The 16994-nt window shown below is 42.6% G+C and overlaps 1 protein-coding gene across 1 annotated transcript in view; it reads right to left on the reverse strand.

Annotated features, from left to right (window-relative positions):
• Nucleotides 1-6738: 6738 nt before the first annotated feature.
• The window catches only part of SECISBP2L (SECIS binding protein 2 like), a 28083-nt gene continuing 17827 nt past the window's right edge, over nt 6739-16994 (reverse strand). The window contains 6 exon segments of the mRNA XM_084213807.1: nt 6739-11275; nt 12216-12435; nt 12914-13068; nt 13724-13944; nt 14650-14812; nt 15815-15947. Of these exon segments, the coding sequence (XP_084069933.1) occupies nt 10602-11275; nt 12216-12435; nt 12914-13068; nt 13724-13944; nt 14650-14812; nt 15815-15947 (1566 nt within the window). The 3' untranslated portion in view covers nt 6739-10601.

Consider the following 16994-nt stretch of genomic DNA (forward strand, 5'->3'; position numbering starts at 1 on the left):
TGAAGATTCACAGCTGTAGCATCAATAATTGCAGAGTCCTGGCTGCAGCGAAAGCTCAAGCATATTCCACACAAAGCAGATCAAGACAGCTACAAGCCCAAACGTCTTTTCAGACCGGCATGAACCCCGTAAGGTGTCCGGCTCTCTGCACTTCCACCGCCGCTGCCCCAGAGGCGAAGAGCATCCCTGCGCTGCAGCTCCTGCCTCGCCGTCAGGCACAAACCCAGGATTCTTTCCAAAAACACTGAGTAACGTCGGTCTCGCTAATTCCTGCTGGAAAGTCCTTCAGCACCATAATAATCCCGAAACAACGGAATATTCCTGCGGCTCCGGGGCCGTTTCCCGCAGCGCCGCGGGGCAGCAGCTCCGCAGCGCCCGGGCCGCCCCCGCCGCAGCCCGGCCGCCGCCGCCGCCGCCGGTTTTATGAATGAAGTTTTTGTGAATGGGCTCGGCGCGTGCGGGCGGGCAGCGCCGTGAATGGCGCTCGGCGCGCGGCCGCGGCCCGGCGGCCCCCGGGGGGCGCCTCGCAGCCAATCGCCGCCCGCCGCCGGCTCACGCGCCCTCAGCGCGCGGGGAACGCGGGGGGCGGGGGGAGAGGGGGCGCGAGGGACCCTCGCGTGGTGCCCAAAACCCCCCAAAATCCCCCAAAACCCCCCAAAATCCCCGTTCTGCGGCCATTCCTCCTCCTCGGCTGCACGGGCAGAGCCAAGGGCCGGGGCCCAGCCGGAGCCGGGGCTGCGATGCCTTCCTGGGTGCCCGGCCGGCGCCGAGGAAAGGGCAGGCTTGTCCCAGCGCTCCGTGCCCGGCAGCTCAGCTCCAGCCCGAGGGGATCCCCCTCAGGCATCGCGGGTGGCTCCGGCAGCCAAGGAAGCGAGACAGGTTGGTTTTACTCTCTGCAAACATCAGGGCCCTCGGCACGAGTTCGCTCCGCTCCGTGCGGGGCTTCGACACCCGGGGCAGAGAAATTCAGCACCACGGGGGTCGGGCCGGGAGAGGAAACCCGGCAGGAGGGCCTCGCTCCCTCCCTCAGCTGAGGCGTTTTCTGTCGCTAGATTTGCCATGTTGAGTTCACCTTCCTCATGCTTGCAGCCGTGCGGCCTCATTCTCTGCTGGCCTTCAGGGCTGGGCATCAGCTGCTGGTGCCTGAGGAGAGGCCGTGCTCCCCATTGCCCTGCCTGTGACAGGCGGAGAAAATGACAGCTTCTCTCTGCCACAGACAGAAAGCTCATCACAGCCATTCCGGGTTTTTACCTCCTGTATGAAAGCTGGTGTTAATCCTAAAGATGCCATAGTTGCTACAGTAAGGCAGGAGGGAAAAAACCAGTCCAAACTCTTTTAGTGAAATGTGGCTCAAAGAGGAAGTGGCTGCTTTGAATCAACCCATTTTGGTGAGGATGGCTCAGACTGCTCACAAAATCAAAGGCAAAACCTGGATCAGCCACAAGTTACAAAGAATGACTAATTTCTCATGAAGCTTTAATGATGGCTTTGAGCACAAAGGAACAGAAAATTTCAGAAGTGATTAGCTGCACTACTGATTGTACATAAAGCACAGAAACTCTCCTAGCATGAGCATTTTTCTTTCATTTCAACGCCATGCTGAACATGACATCAACATGGCTGGAAGGAAAACTGGGTTGGAGAGGCCATGGGGCCCATGCTGGTGATGAGGAGGGCCTGGAGGGGAGTGCAAACTGTGCTTCCCATGGAGGGAACAATGAGGACCAGCATTCAGAGAGATGCTGATGCCCCAAGCTTCCATATGGGGAACCTCCCAGATTTGTCTTCTTTTTACTGCCATGAAAAACATGCAAAGAGACTAGCCAAATTTCGTCTTTGTGCAAGATCAGCCTTACCATCCTTCCTACCTTGTCTCAGGATCTTCTTGCCTTACAGCAGCCCCTTGGCATAGATGACAGCACCAGGAAAGTATGACTTGGTGACCAGGACACTCCCCTGTGCCTTAGGTCCTCATCTCCTGAGCCTGCCTGCTGATTCTTCCCCAGGAGGCGATTTGAGCCTTCTTTACTTGTGTGAGCAAGAAAATGGGCAGGTGGGGTCCCTGCTGGGCCTACAGGAGATGAAATCCCCTCCACATCCCACTGGAGCTAACAGGAACTGGCAGGTGAAAAGGGTTAATGGGGCAGCCTTTAAACCTGTGAGGTGAAAGGGGACATTTTCAAGAAAAAGAAACAATAATGCAACAGCCTGTCCTTCACTAATCACACATCAGTTGTGTCTGGAGCCCTGCATGGCACCAGCATCTGCTGCCCCAAAGCCAAAGCCTTGCTGCCCTCTCAAGGTGCCATGGGGGGCTCAGGGTGGCTTCTCCAGAGAGACAAGGGAGGCTGGTACTTTAATCAGCATTTCTCTGCTCACAGGCACCAGCAAGTGTGATCACAGTGTGGGAGGTGAAGAATAGCTGGTGTTTTACTGCAGGTTCCAGAGAAAAATGCAATTGTGACAAGCTCTGTTTTCAGCAGTGATCAAGAAATACAAGCTCAAGAGCAGAACCCCCTTGGACAATGCTGCTCTTTGCAGCATTGTCCAAGCAATACCAGCCATTGTGGGGAGGGAGAGGAGGGAAAAGAAAAATGCCGTGCCTTTATAAATTAAAAAGCTTTTTTTCTCAAGGCTAAAACAAGATTTCTGTTTAAGATACTGGGAAATCAGCCTCTAACCAGCACAGAGAACAAAGCTTCTTTAAGCACTGGTGAAACTGAGCCTACAGCCTTGTCTAAAAGGAGCCTGTGTTTCTTGCTCACAGCTCAAGTTCCCTATTGCTCACTGTGTTCAGGGCTCCTCACCCTCCCAGCTCCCTGCCCTACCCTGCTGCTGCCCCAGCAGGACACAAGAAAAAACTATCTTCCCCCTCACATGGCTGCTGACCAAGGGCTGTGCCACACATGGGAATGCCCTAACAGTCATGAGCTGAAACCTCTCCCTCAATCTCTGTTACCCATCCCACCCCAGCCCTCCATCACACCCTGTTTACAGCCCCAAGCAGCCTCTCAGCCTCAAACATGCTGCAGGAGAAACTGCTGTGAGCAGCCCCCAGCCAGGTATTGTCAGAGGGGACAGGAGCTTCGGCAGGTGTGGAGGGGCAGCACCCTTACTGAGGAGCAGCTAACCAGCTACAGCCACTCCTAACACCCCTGTCACAGAGCTGCAGAGAAGGAAGCAAGGCAGCAGCAGCCACATCTCCAGCATCACCACAGGCAGCCGCTCTGGCTGGAAGCAGCAGTGTCAGCCTGGAGCCTCAGGCACCCCTTGGCAGTGGCCCCGTTTCAGCTCTGGGGCTGTGGGACCACGGCTCATTTTAATGCCACCACCCCACCTTCTCTGTCCGTGCAGGGGCCAGGACAGGGGCACACAGCACTCGCTGGGGATGGGAGAGTTCACGGCGAGCAGGGGAGCAGTGGAGAGGAGAGGAGAGGAGGGCAGGCAGCCCAGCAGTCTCAGGGCGGGAGTGTGGGGGCAGCGCACACGGGAGAAACGCTGCCCGCACCTGCAGAGCACACCCGACCAGCAGCTGCCTCTTGCAGGGGCCCAGAGGAAGCCGTTACCTGCTGCTCTCAACCCGAACATCAGAGCTTGGCCTTTCTGTTAGAATATGCACTAACCAAGGGACTTTTTTCCCTTTATAAATAGCAACAGCAGAGTTAACTCATGCTGAGGTGCACCAAGCCGATCTGCCTTACTTCCTCATTGACATGCCTGGCTGATCCTGGCAGAAATCAGCAAATTGTTACAGAATGGCAGGAAAATCCCGTGGCAGGTAACAACATAGTTGCAGCTACCTCTGGGAAGCCTGAAGTAATTTATTTCCACTAGAGAAGGTCACACACACAAACTGTTTTATTTCAATTGAGAGAAATTTATTTTCCCCCATGTTGAATCATTCTCACTGTTTTTTCTCCCATCCATTATTCTGAATGAGATAAAACCAAGCGTGTTTGAGAACTGCAGTCCCTCCTACTTTCCAGGAGAGTCCAAGAGGGTTTGCTTGGGCTGAAAACACAGGGATCAGAGCTACTGGGTTTGAGGAGGACAAAGGCAGGGCCCTGGATACAAAAATCAGAGATTAGACCATTAGTGTTTTTTTCCTATTCTAGCAAATCCCAGAAATCATGTCCTAGGGTGAAAAAGTCAAGTAGCAATTTCCCTTCTTGGGCGCCATGCTGTGTTTAGCTCAGCCCAGTTTCACCAGCCACAGCAACACTGCTCTCTCCAAAACTGCAGCTCTAAGACAGCAGTGGGACAAGGCAGCAGAAGGCAGGGCAGCTCCACCTGGGCAAAGCTCACATCCTTGCAGCTGAGCAGGATGTATGGAAGGACCCAGCCTGCTGGGCAACAGGGCTGAGCTGGATATGCTCCATGCCCTCTGTTTTCATATCCTCTTTGCCTGGCAGGACCACCACCTCCTCCTTCAAACACTGCTGGGCTTTGTCGTCTTTTCCCCCTGCCACTTCTATACTTGATCATTGCCTTGAACTTGGAGAAATCAGAAAGTAAACATTGACACGGGGGCATTTCCAATCACTTCTTTTTGTTAATTTGCTCTCTTCCTCTACAATCAACATTCCTTTATAAGGAAAACTTTCCAAGAGCTGCTTCTTGCTTTTTTTTTTTTTTTTTTTTTTTGGCAAACATCCTCACCTCTCTGGTGCTTACCTATTCCTCAAGACAATCAATGACAAAAGGGACACCTGCCGGCAGGAAGTCCCCAAGACCTTTAAACGCTCTTGGGCAGAATGCATCTGAAAATGCAGCCTTCCCTTGCAGGAAAAGCATTATAAGGAGTTTAATGCCCTAAACATACATTTAGGGTTCTTTTCCCTGAGAGATGCCCCTTAACAGGAAGGCTGTACAGAACCCCCAAATGTTTTGAGTGACAACATTTATTATTGCTTTATAACTCCGCAAGAAATGAGTAACCTACTACAGCAGTACAAAGCCTTGTAGAGGCACAAAGTTGTTTTAAATTTGGTGTGGACACACATTAACTTTCCCTGTAAACACAGGGATTTTCCACAGGGAATTGCTGTGGGGGTGAGCAGTGCTGCTACAGCCTCCAGAGTCTCCAGAGGAAGCCAAACACAGCTCCACACAGATAACTGGGACATGCAGTTCATCCCATGCCCCCTCTCCCATTTCCCTTTGCAGAGAAACAAGTCTGTTATCAGCCTTACATGATGATTAAATTCCTCATTACGCACTGAGGCTGTATCCCTGGAGAACACCACAGGAGAGAGCTGGGTGTTCTCATGGTGTCCAGACAGAGCCCCCACGCATCTGCCTCATGTGGGAGCTCCCCAGGCTCCGTGGAAAACTCCTTTACCAGCTTGGAGCAGCCTGGGGCTGCAGCTGGGCCCAGCAAGTGCATTCCAGCTGAGCTTCCCCTGCATCTGCTAACTCACAAGAGCCCCTGAGGTAAAGAGCCTGCATCAGCTCCTTGGGGGGTGGGTTGGTTTTGCCCCATAGCACTTAAAAAAACCACAACAATAAACAAAAAATTATTAAAGCCCTGTGTTTATTCACAATAATCCTAAAAAACTAAAAGCAAGTCTAAGGAGCTGTCCTTTTTGCTTAGTGCAGTTTGACTGACTGGGGTTTTCCACACATTGTGGACACACAGATTCAGAAAATTCCAGCCCCATCCCTATAAACCTGGTATTGGAGAGCCCATGCTGCTGTGGCAGCACAGGTTGCCTGAAGGAATTAACAGGAGCAATTATTTTCTTGTGGTGACTCTTTTGGTATGTGTAGAAGTGCAATGCACTTAAAAACTCACTGGAGGCAAGGAAATTTGCTCAACCTTAGTGTTTCTTAAATGGTGAAGAAATGAAGAGGGAGGAAAAAACCTCAGTTTGTAAAGGCCTAAGGGTAACTAATTTTTTGTCATTTCCATAGCACAGGTCACACTGTGCCACCCACTTTTTCTTCTACTTTCCAAAACTCGTATCAGGTTGAGAAGACAGAGACTGAACCCAGACAAGAGGAGTAATTGGTGGAGTAATTCTGACTGCAAGTGAGGTTTGTAACAGAAGCACTTCCACCAGAAGACAACTGCAATAGCAGAACCGAAACATGAAGCTGAGGTACATAAAGAGAAACTCCAGAATTACAGGACAAAGCTTTATCCTTCTCATGTGGGAGCTGCAAAACCAGTTAATGACCCTGTTACAGGTGAGCAGTTAAAGAGGGGACAACATACAGGGTGTTATTTTCCAACAGTGACTTCATCCATCACTCCAACCATTAGGGCAGGTCAGCTGAAGTTCTCATCCAGTAGAGTATGAGAGAAATCCCAGCTTTTGGAAGTACCTGTGCTTATCCTTGCTCATTTCCCTCTTAAGTAAAACATTATTTCCAACTCAATATTCTGGACCTGCTTCAGTCCCAGGGTCTCTGAAGAAGGGTGGGTTTTTCTATGTAATATTTTTCTAGCCAGTAACATGGTGGGTGACAACAGAGGGCTGGGATCCATGTGAAAAGCCCTCTGCTTATCCTGCTTTTTGCCTCAGCCACTCCCCTGCCGTGGTGAGGGGCTGAGCTCCCTGCACGGGCTGTCACCCCGAGTGCCGCGGGTGCCACCACACGGCTCCTCCACCCTGTGGCCGCAGTGTGACACACACCTGTCCCAGCACCTGCAGCGCCACGGCAGCCCCTGCCAATCAACTCAGCATCAGAGTCCTGAACAAACACAGCACTGTAACACCGCCATAAATTTCTACAATCAATTTTATTAGTTATGGAAGAATCCCCACTAGTATTTACATAGTGCAAAAAAGCTGTTATTACTCCAAAAAGTACGGTAGACAGAACAGTTATCCTTCATACAGCAAAAAAGAAATGGAACAAACCCCTTCATACTGTATTTTATAATGGTTTTTCTACTACTTTAACCTAAATATTACTATAAATTTTAAGACATTAAAGATTAAACAGCTTTCCTTATTAGAATCTATTTTAAAAGTAAATTATATGAACTATTGATGAACATTTAGAACGTGGGCTGTGCCAACTGGGTTTCTACTTTCAGCATTACCATTCATTGGTGAGGAAGTTTTGGGTTAGACATTCTCAGGTTTCCTTGTGTGTGGCAGGCTGAACCCCCGTTCCTGGTTTCTATGGCTTGTTTCTGCTGGGTTCTGTTCTGTTAACAAATTGCCATGTCTAATTTTTAAACGGCTGACACTGAAATCAACTGAACAGTTTCATTAGTTGGCACAACTTCACAAGAAATACTAAGTGACAGTTTCAGCAACAGCAGCTTTTCAAACAATAATACTTTTTTACATACATATTTAAAGTAACATTATTAAAATTTAAGCTTGTGTTAAAGAACTGGACAGAACCACATTGTGTAAGCTCCCACCCACCCATAAAGACACCTCTTAGCTTTACCAGAAGAACACCAACAAGTGCATTACTGAACATTTTCTATAATGAATTTTTAAAACACAGGTCAATATTCTCTGTCACTGTTTAGCTCCAAACCTACAACAACCTGCACACAACTTAAGCAGATAAACAGGCCACCAATTTAAGCCAGTGGCACTAACACTCTAAAGTATGTGTGAGCAGGATCAGGGCCTTTGCCTTAATCAGACCTTGCTATTTGGTCCAACTAAGGACTGAAGTTCTTCAAAATTTTTCCCTTTTACAGATTTGTAATCTGTGTTTTATTATTGACAGAGATACTTAAGAGTATTTATATAAATAGGTTGTATACATAGCCACCTCTATCAGTTTTAAAGATCCCTACCCCTACCACAGATACATTATTTTTGATTTTACCAGATAAACTAAGTGGTGAAATCATTTCTATAAACAATGCCTTAAGAAAAGTAGATTTGTTTCCCAAATAATTATTTTCACAACAAAAATATGTATACACCTATAACTACAGAAACATCTTTTCATGGCGACAGTAACAACCTGTATAAACTGCACACTTTTACACTGAAATAGAAATTCAACAACTTTTTAAAAAAATCATGGTATTGTAGAATATTTGTATGCTTTCTTCTTAAATTCTGCTGATAATAGAACCAAAATTACCACAGTGAGATACTCTCCTTAAGTGCTTCAAGTGGCAAGGAACTTCCCTAATTTCCGATGCAAATGGATCACTTCCAAAGCAATTGCAATTTCATTCTTACAGTTATTGCTTATTCCCAGCTTATCAAAAAGGAAGCACTAAACCCAGTTTTCTTTACTCAGTTTCAGTTTGCTCCCCTAAGGGTGATCTGCCACATTTTAAAAAGAAACTAGTTCCTTATTTGCTGGCAAATTGAGAGATAATTATAAGTGCTGTACCACTTTCAAGAACTCTATTAAACTTGTAGCAAAATTGCAGTTAAATAGCGGGCTGAATATTACAAGACTTCTTTGATATAAATGTCAGAAAACTTTAAAATGACAGTCCAAGTTCAGAAAGACATATAAAAAGATGCGCCTCTGTTGTTAATACTTCAAGATCAAAAGTTATTTGAATCACTGGCACTGAAAAAGCTAAAGGAGAAACTACAAACACCTTTGTTTTTTGATGTTCTGGCGAAGTTTTGCCCTCAGTGTATGCACTGATCTCACCTGTGCCGAGATATGCTTACACATCCAAGGGCAAGTTTTGCTTGTCAGCAGTTCAAACACTTGTCATGTCCTAAAGCAGAAACTCTTAAAACATACAGACAGAAATCTGCCATGGGGACAGTAAAAGGTTTAACATTCAGGAGGCATCATTCCTCAGTCCTTGTTTTCCTATGAAACTGTTCTAACACCTAGGAGGATTACACTAAGGAGCTAAGAACGTGACAGAACAGCCAGTTGTCACAGCAGCTCTCTACACTGCTTATCTACATAGCATTTGCTATGCCTATAGCTATCAAAGCATTATTTACATAATACACAGTTTCTATTATTCTCATTAGCATCCAAAAACCCAGGGCTAGATGACTTCTAAACCTGGAGTCTTATTTTCCCAGTGCAACTTAAAACACCAGCATCACTACTGCTATAAACATTGGTCCCATGTTCCTAAGTGTGGACTGAACACCCAACTCGGCTAATTGCAGTTTCCTGTGGTTTTCAGCCTACCTAGAGGCTTTTCATGCATTTTGATACAAGTAATCAAAAAAACTAAGTGAAATTAAAAGAAACATGTTTGCTATGAAAGTGTTATTCACGTGAGTTACTCTTTGGCTACCCCTGTGGTGAAGCTCCTGCTGCTGGCAGTTTCAGGATATCCCTTACCAATACCAAAGATGGAAAACAGACTCCTGACGTGCAAGGTTTAGACACACACTCCATCCTCAGTCTGAAACAAATTCATCACCAGTTAATGCATTTCACTCCAGTATTCAGAACAAAACATGGAACAATTCTCTAGCAACAGGTATGTTTCAGAGAGAGCATATTTTTGTTTCTTTTACCTCTGCACCACTGAAATACTTCCCCAAACTACAGGGCACTTCCTCATTTCCTGGAATAACTACTTTCTTCTCTGTCTAGAGGTCAACTCCTAAAGTGGTAACAACTGCAAGAAGAGACAAAGAGGTCACGTTTTCAGCAGTAGTTCTTAAGATACATCCTGGCCAGGATCACAGCACGCAGGTGAATGCAGAGATAGCCACCACATCATTCACACTTGCTGTTAAAGGATTATTCTTGCTTTTTGCAGTGTTATGCAGAATACAAAATGCAAAACAGCATTCCTGAGGTAAGTGACAGGAGAGAGAGGAAGTCATCAGTTTACTAAAAGCCCTGAATAGGGATTATGGTTAATGAGTCACTTAGTGTGGTTTGGCAGACAGCAACTGCAGAGAGAATGGGGAATTTTTGTTTTCATTCCTGGTTTTTTTTTTGGATTTTTTTTTTAATGCAATATTTCTACCTTGTAAAGAAAACCTGCAAAACATTAATTACATCCCTCTGGTTTAAAGTTTTTCTGGAATCAAAATTATTATAGCTTATTGTAACCATTTCAGCTATCAGCAGCTTTTTAATGATGCATTCACCAAGATCAACTAAAAAGCTGCATCTATCTTAGCATAAGAATCACACACAATTTCTCTACTATTTAATTCTAATTAAGATTGCAAATGGCTTTTTCTAGCTTTTTATGAAAGAGAATCAAAATTTTCTTTTTATTTCTAGATAGAATTAGAAAGTCATGGCCAAATACACTGACAGGCCTAGTATAACACCATACCACCAACATGAACCATTGGCAATTTGTCAGTGTTAATGTAGGTTACCTGTTTGAAAAGAAGCTTAAGAGTCACAACTTCAAAGAATTTTTCTTAAAACTGGTAAATTACAAGATGTTTCCTTCTACAAAACATCAAATGAATGCTTACTGACAACTTTTCCATACGGTTTCTAATCTGGAAAATCAGTACTGATTAAGAGCTAAGATAGTTTTTAAATCAAAAAAGTAACAGACAGCTACAAAAATATTGTTGTGAATTAAATACAAGTATTAAATGTTTAACAGTGCAAAATGTTGAGATGAAGCATATGGAATAATGGCTGCAACCTTTACAACAGTTAGTTTTACTATAGTTTCTAAAAAGTTCCTGAGTTCCTGCTTATTTTTACGGCATATAGATGGAATCTGTGTGTTCTTTATTCAAAGAACTGCAGATGGTGGGTTTATGTTGAGTGTTACTTGCATGCTTCTCATTTGTCCATTCCTCCCCATCAGTGACGGGATCAGCCTGCTCTGAGGTCTCCATTTCTTCCTCTTCACTTTGTTCAGCATTGTCTTCTTCAGCACCACTAAGGGTCTTCCCGAGCTGCAGCGTCTCCATAGTTCTCTGGGTCTCTGAAACCCAAGATTCAATTCTGCTATTAAGCTGAACTTCTACAGAAATTGGTTCGTGGGCATAATCCTCATCATCATCATCTTCCTCTTCCTCCTCCTCTTCCAGCATTCCTGGCACAAGAGTACTGGTGGTACTGGTCATGGAGGAATTCAAAAGGTCTCGGCAGCTGCCATCCAGGGATCCTGTTTCTGTACTCTGCTGTGAGGCCCATTCCAGATTGTCATCTGGTTTCACCTCATCTTTGTCACCTGGGGTGGATTTTCCATGATTTGTTGCTGAGGTAGCGGCAGTTGTAGCCAGAGGTGGTTGTTTATTAAGAGTGGTTTTTTCCATTTGGCCATTGCCAGCTTTTTCTGGTACTGCAGCCTTGCACACAGATTCTCTCTCATTTTCAGAGGTCTCTAACCCATCAGATGTTTCCACCATATTTCTCCAGTTTGTTTCTACAAATTTTGAAAGAAGTTTAAGTAGGAAACATTAATTCCTTGTACATAAAAATATTTCTCCTGAGCATGCAACAACAGCCTAAATAGCAAAATGAGCTAATATTAATTTTATTCTATGCTTTCTAGAAAAATCTCTACTAGAAAAAAAGAGGAAGAAGGGAAAAGGAGAGACAACAGAAAGAGCTGTGAATAACTTTGGGTTTTTAGAGTACCCCAAAGCAGATATTAGAAAGTTGAAAGTTTGTAAACACAAAATGTAGTACTAAGAGTAGTCAAAGGTTACTCTCAAGTATAAATTAAAAGAAGAAAATTGCCACCATCTTAAGTTATTATTGAAGGATTACTTATAAAAATTTAACTCCTGAAACGAATTTAAGATACCACAAAAAAAAAAAAATCACAAAAAAGACAGCATTCTCTTTAATTCACTCTCAGACAAAAAAAAAAAAAAAGGCATTTGACTTCTAACAAGTAGTCTCCCTTTTATAGCTTTTATATTCTTTAAGCAACTGGATAAATTAACTCCCCTTTGCTCAGATTAGATTCACTCACTGCTATCTCAATTTTAAAAATGTAAGCTACATTTAAGATGTCCTATCTTCAGAGACCTCATATTTTAGTCCCTGCTGTCATCAGTTCTTCCTCAGTCATATGATCAATGCTGTGCTATCAGTTTTAAAACAGTTCAATAAAACTCATAAAGCCACCTCCACTGATCTTAGATACCTATAACACTTGTGAGGATTAGAAATTATTATTTTCTGTATTTTTTCAGGGAAAAAATTACTTACGAAATTAACTGAAAACTAACTCATCTTTTCTTACCCCTGGATATTGCAGAGTACTGTAAATTCAGAAGAAGGACTGTATCTTTAGCTACATTTCACAAAAAAACAGCATTTGGAAAACCCCAGCTCTTATTTACAAAGCTACTTACCATATTCTTTCTCATTGACCTCAGATATGGGTTCAGAAATAACACTACAGAATGAGATAGCACTTGCTGCAGAAGGGTTCCGAGAATGGCCCATGTGATGTGGGGCCTTCTTGACATTCTTCAAGGCTTCTTCTGCCTGTTCCTGCTCCATTGCGGCCACCATGTCCCTGTAGGCTTTCCTGGCCTCTTCAGTTAGGGATACCAGCTTATTAAACAGATCCTAAGTACAAAGGCAGTTTTGTCAGCAGTCATTCTTACTAATAGTTTTCACTTTACATTACTCCTTTCAGTCCAAAGTATACCACATATGAACCTCAAGATAAGCACCAAATACCTCAACTTTAACTAAGAATTAGTTCTTCTCTGTATTAAATAATAAAAAACACCACTCCAGCTTTATGCAACTTTGAGGAGATGGACATAACTTTAGGATACTCTTTTTCTTACATTCTTAATCCTTGCAGAGAATTTCAGATTACAGTTTAAGTCTGTTTAAAATCTACAATAAGATGCTGTGACCAAAGTGTTTTAGCATAGTCTCTCAGTACCATAAAACTGAATTTCAAAAAGAAAAGACACCATAATATAGATGAGATCAGGGCTACTATCAAAGGTGTATTAGGTGTGCTCCAATGCCAAACCAATTCTTTACTACATAATTGTTTACTCCAGCGACTCATGCGATTGGAATGACTCACCTCAGCACCTGAGTAGTTGAAGATACCCACAACACTAACAGGAACCAGCTTGTTCACACAGCGGCCAAGAGCCTTGCGGCCCAGAGCAAAGACAAATGGAATTTCTTGTTCCCGTGCCATGGCTATTACATTATACAGAGCCTCATCTAGTCCACCTTGAAGAAAGTAATTTTAAATAGATATCTAGTCACTTGAAGTCATCATATGGCATAATACAATTCTCTAATCCACTTTAACTGCAATTAGCCAGTAAAATTTCAATATACACATCAGCAGCACCTATGTCCCAGAGGATAACACACAACACATTTCAAGGGTAGTGAATGAGTAGAGATGAAGGTGATATTCTGTATTCTCTATTAGTCCTGCACACAAACCAGAGTTTCATAGGTCTTCTCTTAAGCAGAGCTTGGTTATTCTCCTGTCTCAGGAAGCCTCTGTTTATACTTCTGGTTGTGGCAAAATGCTTTGGTTGGCTAACAATTCACATTCCTGTTAAGGAATCTTCCTAAAAAGCACCCAGAGCTCAGGACTCTCTGCAAGGTGTATTGAACACAGAATGAAGTAACACACAGAGTAAATTTCAATTCTACAATATCTATTTTTCTTTAAGCTTTTCACCCTCATGAACGAGTTTCTTCCAGAATGGAACAGAAAGGAATAAATGTGGAATGGCAATTACCCAGTTGGAGTCTGGGATGTTATATCATGCATAATAACAAATGTTTCTAACCTTGCTAATTAACACATTTAATCAGCACAAGAAAACTGAAAAGAGCCAAGTGCACCACTGGTTTTTATCATTTATACCTTTTGACTGAATTTTTTCACAGTTGGGGGATATGATTACACACTTGATCTTGTTTAGTTTCATGTGTTTTGTAACCTCACGTAACCCCATGACAAGTCTCCTCCTTGCTTTAGCTCTCGTGGGATCCTTTTGGTAAATCCGTTCCTGGAAGCTGACAAGCTCTTGCAATAGCAGAGTCACGCACTCATCTATTTCTTTACTTAGAACTTGGTTACAGTATCTGTCAATTCAAAACAACATTGACAAGTGTCAGCATTGCTACTTCACAAATGTTAGCATAACCAATGTTTCACCCGGCCTTTTTGCAAATGAAAATAATTTTACTTCCTCAGAACAGTTATTTAACTTTTACTAAAATCAGTAAAGGATTTAGAAATCAGACTGCAAACTGTAAGTTAAAAACACATCCATAAAACATTTGTATTTGTAGTAATATCCCTTACTTCAAGAAGCTCATCAAAAATAATATTAAAAATACAAACAAATACTGCAGTAAGTGCCACAAGCAATTTTCTTCTACCTAATTTAGTACATTACAAAGATACATTAATAAAAAAGCCTTAACACCTTAAGAGGTACTATTACAGTATTTTAAGCATTCCTAAGTATTCCTTCCTTTCCCATTCAAAGCATACATAACCTTCCTTTAAAAAATATTTTTCAGAGAAGACTCCCACATTGCTTATTTGCTGTGGCAACGAAAAAGTCTCAAGTGAGTGTTTGTTCATGTATACACACATTTGTGTGCAAACACAAGCGATCCATTTAGGGGGAAAAAAAAGAAAGTACTTGCAGAACCTTCTATTTCTGAAAGGGAAGCTTATGTTCATTAAGCTCTTAAGTCTACTAAATCTACCCACACTTGAAACACAAGGGTGACTGACGTGCAAGCCTTGAATTTTTATTAATAAAGCAAAACTCTTACTCTCTGAATCTCTTGCTGTGAATTTTGGTTATTGCAGAAGATGCCATTGGACTGCCTATTCCAGAACTAGCAGGTGAACCCTGTGACACTGGGGTCATGCAGTACGGAGAATTCTGACTTGCTGGAGAAAGTGAAGTATCACTAGGCATACTCAGACCAGTTTCTGAAAGGCAATTTTTAAACATTACAAAATACAAATACATTTTTAATGTGAAAGAAGCAGAACCACACTTCTTGCGTTATCACTCCCTTACTTTGTCCAAATTCCATTTTGAAAACACTAAGCATTATTCTTCCCTCCCCTTCTGGAGGGGTAGGGGGAAGGGGAGAAAAACTGAACACACATCCACCATTCAGCATGGATTGGATAAATAAGCAATATTTGAATATTCATTTAAAAAAATCTTGAGCTTACTTTGGGAACTTGATAAAACAGAGGAAAAAACCTGTGTAAATGTTATTACTTCTTCCAATAACTCCTTACTATTTATATATATATAAAATACTCAACTAACTTATTCCTAGAATGTCTAGGATGTTCCCACTCTAGACAGACAGGTCATTCAGAAGAAAAAGTTACAAAGCAGTACATGCAGAACCCTGACAGACACCTCCTTTCCCCACTCCCACTGCCCCAAACATGTTGAAGACATTGAACATTCTCTGGAGTTTCTCAGTTGCTCAGTGCTGCTGCTGTAAATTGACAAATCAGAAATTGCAGCTGATTGACATGTTCAACAAACTGGAAAGCCCTATTTACAGTTTGCAACTTCTCTATCTGGAAAACTTTCAGTATGTTCATCATTAAAAAATACTGTGATCAACATAGCATGGTTGACAAGAGTCACATTTTGCTTGCTTATCAAAAATACTATCAACTGTGACATGTGGCGGGAACATGCACTTGAGATGATAATTAAAATCCTAATTAAATGTATGGAGATCATGTACTGAGAACCCACAGTGTATTGAGCCTTCCACAACTGAGGGACAGACAAGGCATTTTAGAAGAGGGTTTCGATTGCTCGTATTTCATGAAGTAAAAAAAAAGCTGAAAGGTAACATCTATAAATTGTGTGGCATAAGAAGAGGAACATAAAATATGAAAATAAGCAGATTAGTATAGCTGAGGGGGAGTGATGGCCATCTAGAGACAGAGACCAACCTTCCTGAGAGGCCAGCTCCTGAGACTGGTCAGCAGTCAAGTTTAAATGAGCCTCTTTCTGTTCATCAGAACTCAGAAGGCTGTGGTCAGCTGATAAACGGCCTTTCTTCTCTTCTCTCTCCTTCAAAATAATCTAGAAACAAAACCAGCAGCTGTCAGCATCTGAAAATTAGATATTCCTGCTAAAAAAAACATCCCTTTCACTGAACAAAACAATGTTAAGTGAGGTGTTTTGAACCTTCTTAATCATGCCAGGTTAGAAACCCTGGAAATCATTTCAGTTTCCTTTTTGATCACAAAGACTATTTCAGTGCAGCATTTTACAGATGGTATACTCAATACTCACACACTTCTACATAAATAGTACTTTCAATAGTTTAAGTATTTTCACAGCTTCCTTTCTGATACATAACATTAACCCATTAACAATTCCTCATCCCCATGCCTGTAAAAGAATACCTTATGCAGGCATACCAATCATCTCGATGAAGTACCTCAATAAAGAAACCCTTTCTATAAAATAAAGGCAAGTGCAAAGGTAAGTAGCCATGGATATACTGCTATTACTATCATTTTTAATAGCAAAAACATAAAAGCCTTGACAACAAAGAGTTTAGAAAACTTTTCTGAACAGGTGAGTTCCTCTAACTCAGATCACAGGCAGGTCAGAAAAAGACCTACATTTTTAGGCTTCACTTTTTTATATTTTACCTTCTGATCTCCATATATATACTCTATTCCTTTTGCACATATCTAATTTATGACTGCATGAATATAGATATATACAAGCAATAATTATTTCTCAGCTTACTCAAAAATTCTGGGTTTGCTTCAAGTTCTTTACCCATCTCTATAAAAAGGAGTAAGAAAAACCAAGGTTACCATACTAAATTGCACTACAGACTAGGAATCAGCCACATGAAAAACCTATGGAAGCTTTTCCACGTGTTCTAGTGCCTGCAGTTAAAAAAAGAAAACACCCTTGCAATCTGTATTGAGATACATTTTTATTAACTTCAACTGATTATGTGGATATAAAAGTTATGTTACATGTCTAGATCCAAAGGAGAGGGCATCAGTTTAGCAGAACTGGAGGCAGAAACTCTTAACTCCCTCGCCCTATGCTCATGGCAACTAGTCCTCGACTAAGAAAATAACAGGATTTTTTAAATATTATTTT

This window comes from Fringilla coelebs (assembly GCF_963513975.1).
Source record: "Fringilla coelebs genome assembly, chromosome: 12".
In the NCBI taxonomy this organism is placed as follows: domain Eukaryota; kingdom Metazoa; phylum Chordata; class Aves; order Passeriformes; family Fringillidae; genus Fringilla; species Fringilla coelebs.